Source organism: Lithobates pipiens, unplaced genomic scaffold (genome assembly GCF_037356315.1).
Source record: "Lithobates pipiens isolate NorthernLeopardFrog02 unplaced genomic scaffold, aLitPip1_a1.2 Scaffold_8, whole genome shotgun sequence".
Taxonomy (NCBI): Eukaryota; Metazoa; Chordata; class Amphibia; order Anura; family Ranidae; genus Lithobates; species Lithobates pipiens.
In genome coordinates this window covers 173,924,980-173,932,479 of record NW_027507903.1, presented here as the reverse complement: position 1 = coordinate 173,932,479, position 7,500 = coordinate 173,924,980, and the positions used below count along the sequence as shown (strand labels likewise).

The 7,500-nt window shown below is 39.7% G+C and overlaps 1 protein-coding gene across 7 annotated transcripts in view; it reads right to left on the bottom strand.

The window, feature by feature from the left end:
- Positions 1–7,500, bottom strand: part of KMT2E (lysine methyltransferase 2E (inactive)) — a 136,400-nt gene that overhangs the window by 52,418 nt on the left and 76,482 nt on the right. For all 7 annotated transcript variants that reach the window (XM_077470680.1, XM_077470678.1, XM_077470681.1 and 4 more), the window contains exons 12-14: positions 5,869–5,986; positions 5,540–5,649; positions 4,887–5,151 (exon numbers count right to left, since the gene is read on the bottom strand). In XM_077470680.1, coding sequence (XP_077326806.1) covers positions 4,887–5,151; positions 5,540–5,649; positions 5,869–5,986 — 493 coding nt within the window. The remainder of the gene's footprint in view (positions 1–4,886; positions 5,152–5,539; positions 5,650–5,868; positions 5,987–7,500) is intronic.

Below are 7,500 nucleotides of genomic sequence, written 5' to 3'. Positions count from 1 at the left end.
TGGGAAGACCAACTGGTCTACTTAAGACACACAAGCTTTACACTCCCTAACCCTTAGGATTCAGGGACAGAAGGATCCTTGCCAGAAAACCTCTCAAGTGAGATATTCACAACGTGAAAAAATACTTCGTAATATCCCAAAAAGAACAGCCAAGAGAGGGAAGACTGGTAAACAACTTACGGGTACAACCTTTAAATCAGCCTAACTGAAAAAGGGGGTAGACTGCACAAAAGGTACTCTTACAAAAAGATAGGCAGGAATTAAAAACATACAGCAAACCCAAACTAGTACAAAAGGAACACCACGAAAATAAGAAAATTGGTAAAATACAATCCACATCAACACCTGGCGTGTTTAAGGCAAAAAATATGCTGGATATGGGTCTCCTGACCCGCTGTAGTCCAGCAAAGCATCCATAGTTGTTGAGCATGAAAGAATTTTAGCCATATTGCTAAAAAAAACAAACTCATGATTAATAGCAGCACAGAGAAAGGGATCTTGGGAAAACTTCAAGAGGCCGATTACCCACAGGAGGATCCATCTTCAAACGCTCAGATCTCACAAAGGATTCTGAACGCACTCCATCCTCGAGAGGATATCTTAAGCTGGAACCCACCAGGGGTTCCACGGTTTGGGAAATCGAGGAAGGTTTGAAATTAACACTGCTTATGCGGCATCACAAGAAGAGTAAAGAGGGGGCCAAGTGAATGAGGTGCTAAAACACGAGTTAGCCATTGCCATTGGATGTGTGTTGGTTTGCTGCCAAAAAAAAAGTGCATACACCACAATACACATTAGGCATGTACACATTCCTTACGTATAAATTAATCACTGGAATCACTGTAAATCAGAGTTAAGGGCAAACGTCTAATGCCCAGGTCATTAGCAAAAAACAGAGGCATGCTAGATAGAGAAGGATTACATTGCTGTTTTCAAGTGTCCAGACCTCCTGTAGTTTAACCCAACTGTTAAATCTGAATTCATGTGTCCCTCAATGAATGAGAAAGGCATTTGATTTTGTGCAGTGCAATATTCATAATTCTAACTACCTACACAGACTATTCTCTTGCATTCCCTTTGTTATAGTTGTGAAGGGAATAGATAATATACGACTACAAGTGGAACCAAGAGCCATGCTATGCCATGATTCTGGTTGGCACTAAACTTAGAATTATGTTTATACATACATGGTTTTGTAAACCCAACAGACCTAACGAAAAAGTAAAATTAGTTGCATGTTGTGAAAAATGGGACTACCTAAACTTAACGACTTAAAAAGCCAAGTCACAAACAGTGCAACGGTGGTAACAAACAGCCTTTTGTAACAGAAAGAAGGGGATTCTAAAGCAGGGTCTCAACTCTAGTCCTACACTTCCCCCTCACTATAAAAGTCATGTTTTCAGGACCTGTAAGGCCCCTTTCACACTAACGTCCCGTTCAGGCCCGCCTGTCAGTTTTTCAGGCGGACCTGAACGGGTGCTCCATAGAGCTCTATGGAGCGTCGGATGTCAGCGGTGACATGTCCGCTGACATCCGACCCGCTCCGATCCGAAAAAGTGTAACGGAGGAAAAAGCTATTTTTCCATCCGTTTGCGGATCGGATCGGGTGACGACGGGCACTGCGGTCCGTCGTCATCCGATCTCCCATAGGGGAGAGCGGTGCTGTGACAGGTCCGTCCCTGCGCAGTGTGCAGAGACGGAGCTGTTATTTCCCTGCTCAGCGGGGATCGACGGAGTGATCCCCGCTGAGCAAACGGACATCCACGGGGCGGATCAGAACTGATCCGCCCCGTGTGAAAGGACCCTAAAAGTTTTAAGTAAAATACTAAATTGGCAGTGCAAGATGTAAGAAATCCTGAATAAGCGCTATTGGGGGTACTTGAGAATTGGAGTTAAACACTGTCTACAAGGGTGTTGAACTGGTATTCAAAAAGTTCAAGATAATTAATGTTTGACTTTATGTTATTTTGACGTTTTAAAAGTTGGAAAGGTTCAAATCTCCATTAATGTGGGTTAAGATTGTGGTTTGTGTTTGTGTCTCTATTGGGTAAATTCCCATTTACAGCCCCTGAATCTCTGAGACCAGAAGTGAGAGGAAAGGTTTTCAATGGACACAAAAATAATCACTTTTCTTAGGGTTAAAACAAACGGGTTTTGTGTGTCTCTCCACTGGTGATTTCTTATTTCATGTCTTGGAGACAAACGTGTCAGAGAGAAAAGGAGATCTGATAATAGAAAGAACAAAAACACTGTTTTCTATGTCATAACTATTTCAGAAATGACAATTTTTCTCTTGTTCATTGAGACACAGGAAATCATTTACATTCAGGCTGCATTCACACCTGAGCGTTTTCAGCTCATAACTCACTCGTAAAAAAACGCCCAACAAGCAAAATCCCATTAATTTCAATGGCACCTGTTCACATCTGAGCGTTTTGTCACCTGAAGCAAAACGCCTGAAAAACGCCCAAGCTCAAAAACAGAACATGAGCTTCTTTGGGGCAGGCGGTTTTCAGCTTTTTACAATGGTGACCTGTACAAAATCACACCAAAACGTGTGACTTTGAAATGCTCAGGTGTGAATGCAGGCTTAAGGTTATACTGCTACCTACAAGAGGACTGGATACTGGCAAACAAAAACTGCAGAACAGCCTAGGATAGCCCTACCATTTGGAGAAAACAGGCAGGCTGCTGGAAATTCTCTATTATCTGCACGGGTCTCCGGTCCATAGGTATGGGAGGACACTAACCAAAGTTTTGAACTAGAGAATCCGCATGGCTTTTAAGGGACTTAGTCTTCAGATGTACTCTACCTTTTTTCGCTTCTCCACACCTAAACCATTCATATTTAGTCCCCCCAAGCTTGGCTCCTAATCCACTCAAGATCGAAACACTTAAAGTCTGCAAAATTCTCAGACAGGCATTCTTCGGCATGAAGGTGGGCCCCCACTTTCCAAAGCGAGGGGAGATCTGTGGATGGTTATGGACACTTGCACAGCTTGTATCTCAAATGTTTGCATGTGGGAGGGTTAAAAATGTAGCATTTTGATGCCTGCCACCCCCTTTCATTTCTTATTTCACAGATAAGCAGAGATCTCCAATGAGCACTCCCAGGTTTTCTTGACCAAGGCACCATCGCCCCAGTTCATTCTGCATAATATTTTCAGAAGTTTTAATCCAATCTGTTCACAGTTTCCAAACACAAAAAGAAGGCATCTAGCCCATCATGCATTTGAAAGCAATGAATGTCTTCATTCAGGCTCAGAAATTCCACAAGGAATCCTTGTCTGTCATCTCCTCGCCTTACCAGGGTGACATTCTAGCATGTTGATCATCATCTCCTACACTTTGCTGTGGGTCCCCTACATCACCAGTTTGTGACCCTGCCCTTCAGCCTCTTGTCCGCACTTTGTGTTCTCCAAGTTGCAGAACCCAGCACTAGCCCTGCTGTAAATTTGTGGCATCCTTAACAAGACCTTCTACTAAGGGAACAGTTGGAGCAGGCTCTGTAGAACATAGCCAGTCAGTCTAGACAATACACTGGTCGGATGGATCCTGAAGCTTCAAGAAACTGGCAGTGTTATTCCTTGGGGTAACTGGGTCTAGTCATGGACAAAGCACAGACCAGAAAAACTTCAGACACTCCTGCCCTCAGATTCGAGCAGCCAAGCTTAGGAGTCATCAAAATTTGCATCTTTGCATGAGATTCCAGGGTCCAATAGCTTCTTTAGGAGGCAGTTCTGTCCTCCCAGTTCCACTGAAGACCTCTACAATGCAATATTCTGCTCTAGTGGGAAGGTCAGTCTAGTACCTGAAACTACCAATTTGGTTGGCACCGAGGACCAGGTTCTCTCTGGCTTAGTGGCTTAGGAACTGGGGAAGTCAGTCACATCTTTTGGAAGATCTTCACGATCGATACCAGCCTGTTTGACTGGGGAGAAGGCCTGGGCACCATGTCAATGTAGTGAACATGGATGTTGGATGCATCACATCTCCCAAAAAGCCTTGAGCTTTTGGCAGTCCCATCCTTTGCATTTATCATCCTGCTCTAGATACTACTTGATACAAAACGGAGGTTGCAGTATAACTCAAAAGGTACATTACTTACTGTGCTCCTCAATGAACGCCAAGTAAACGTCAAGTACAAAAATACTTTATTTTACCTGTTAAAATTACTTGATATGGCTTAGTAAATCGAGCTTATACGTTTGATTCTGATGAAAAAAACAAAACATAAAACTAAAAACCAAAGCCTTCGTGTTCGGAAAAGACTTTGCAAATGAAACAAAAATAGATTAAACGTGGCTCATGAAGAGAATGGTTAAAAAAGGGACCTTACATTAAAATATATTATATATATATATATATATATATATATATATATATATATATATATATATATATATATATATATATATATATAAGTTTCAGACTTAAATGCTTCAGCGCATAAAAAGCATTTCCTCATTCCAGAGCCTCCAAAGATGCATTCAGCTACAGATACACAGGCTTCAAGGCAAGGAATGGAGGGAGGATGGATATTACTGACACTACACAATATATTTTTAGCAATGTCAAGCTAGAAGACAGTGGCCAGAGCAGGGATATTTACAACAAACAGAACACAGGTAAGCTGTTTCAATGCAAGATCTTCTTCAAAATACAAGTGAAATTTGGAAGCGCACATGGTGACCCCCAATGTTATACACCAAAAGTCATGCAAAAGACCAATACAATTGTAAACTTAAAATGATTACAATAAATTAAATTCACCTCAAGTGCTTGTACCACCATATAAAAGTAAAAAATTAAAAAAAAAAAAAGATTAAAATGTCACCCTGTAAATTTGGAAGGTAGTAAATTACTTAAAATATGTTAAAAATTACCTGATTATTAGAAAGTGACAGTCGAAGAGGGGACATCTTCCTCTGTTTATCTGGTGGCGTTTTCAGTTTGGCTACAGTATCATCGGTGTCCACTACAACATTCTGATTTTGAGCCTCTCTCTCTTTGGAACCCTCCTTTTCTTTTCTTCCTTTTTTTCTTCTAGTGTCATAACCACTGTTGAAGTTTTCTGTTGGTTCAGTACTACATCGGAGTACTGGGCAATCAAGATCATCTTTGAGGCATGCACAATCCACCTTATATTTGCTGCACAGGCATCCAGGAAAAAAAAAAAAAAAAAAAAGTTTTGCATAAAAGTCTTTCCAATTTTACCTTCCAAGTTGCTTATCTTAATAAAATTTTGAAAAAATAAAAGAAAATGTATATGTATATATATATATATATATATATATATATATATATATATATATATATATACACACACATATACACATATACACATATACACACACACATATACATACATATATACATACACACATACATAAAACAAGGCAAACACTTTTGACTTAGAACCCCGAAAATGAATTTTAAGATTTGTCATGAAAAAATGTAGCAAAAAAAAAAAAAAAAAAAATTGTAACGCATTTGATTAATAAATATAAGTTCATGAGCAAGGTTTAACTTCGCTTACCAATTGGCATAATCAAAATCAAATGCAATTGTGACTTCAGCACCCTTTGGAATGTTTGCAATTGAATAAATATAAAGATGAATTGTTCCATCTTCAATAATATGTCGTACCTAGAATACAAAGAATAGAGAAATGTCCCAATTAGACAAGGAGATAAGAAAATTTGGATAAATATATGTTAACTCAAAACCTACAACTTTCTGCATTTGCTTCAAAGCCATCAATGGAATAGCAATATTAAGAATGTATGTATATTGACAGCAAACAGAGAAAATATGCTGAAAATCAAACGTTTATGAAATGAGCTTTTCACTGTATAATACACACACCTCAGCATTGGGAGTACAAGACCGTCTGATGAATCTTGCTTCATTGCCAAAAGTTCTTGCATCAACACACATTTCCAGCCCATGAAATTTCGAATAGAATAAAACAAATGGATATGGCCTAAATAAAAAATAAAAAAATAAAATGGATAAGATGTGTATATTTTGCATTTGTAGCAAATAAAGAAAATAACAAAAAGTTTAGTTTTTTTTAAAAGGATAGTCTTAATAGCCTTTATTTCAATACGATTTTGCGGCAATGCACAAACACCATCTCTACATGTCTGTTACAGAAGAATAGGGATGAGCTCTGGCGTGCTCACACACTCCACGTGCAAAGCCCGCCAGGAAGTTGGCGCAGCGCTGCACTAATCACAGACAGCAAGACATTGTCCCGATCTCTGCAGCCGCACATCGGGAAATGTCTCACTGCCTGTGATTAGCGCTGCGCCGTCTTCCTGGCGGGCTCTGCACGTGGAGGGTGCGAACACGGCGGAGCTCATCCTTACAGAAGAGGTTTGTGGAAAAGGCACACTAGAACCAACCAATGGGAATGTGGCTTTCCTACATTCTTAGGCTCAGTTCACACCCAATACTGATGCGGCTCCCAGCAGGGGTCCTGGTTCATCATTTCAGGACCGATTTCAGCCTCAATTTTTTGCTGAATTCAGACCTGAAAAACGGACCAAAAGACACACAGGGTTCCTCTGCAAATTCACACCACAGCCGCATCGGAGATGTGAACCGGCTCCATAGAGAGCCAGTCACACTCTTGCTGTTGCAAATTGGATGTAAATATTGTAAATATGAAATATTGGGCTTTAAACGAGGTATGCTATTGCTAAATAAAACGTATGGAGTATGTATATAGTAAAACCTTTTTATAAAACCAGTGCCTTTAGTCTATAGCTGAAATGATACAGTTTCCAAAATATAAACACAGCCATATACAGATGAGTTGATATACATTTACCAAACATAAAAGCTGAGCTGTTTTTTTTTTTTTTTTTTTTCCAAAACAACTACATTCACTCATGAGGAGCATGGATGGCAAAAATTGGGTATACTAATATAGGTATAAGGTCCAGAGCTAAGACGGGGGGTAGCTCAAACCGGAACAAGGGGACCTCCAGAAAACAGGTCAGGTGACCACAGTGCAATCTGTGAGAATTGGATGGTGTATATATATTACACACACACACACACACACACACACACACACACACACACAAGGGACCACATGCCATCTGGAATGAAGAGTTTATCATTAAATATTTATGTGAATTAAATATATTAATAGTGTATGTGAATAAAATGAAATGAACAGCGATAAGTGTTAAATTGTATAAAAAAAAAAACCCTGATTATTCACATAATCGAGGATGGAGGCTTGCTACTGCGGCTATGCCAGGTCAGGTTTCTTTTCTTTGCTATATTTGGGGTGGAAGCCACCCAAGTTCCTGCGACCTGCCATGCCACTAATACCAATGAATGACCATATATTTTAGCGTATTTATCTTACCGTTTTTCCAGCATATAGAGGATTTGTTTTTTATATTTCTTCTTCATCAGGCATTTGATTGGCTTGTATACGTATATGGCTGCATTTTTTTTTTTTTTTGGAAACTATCATGC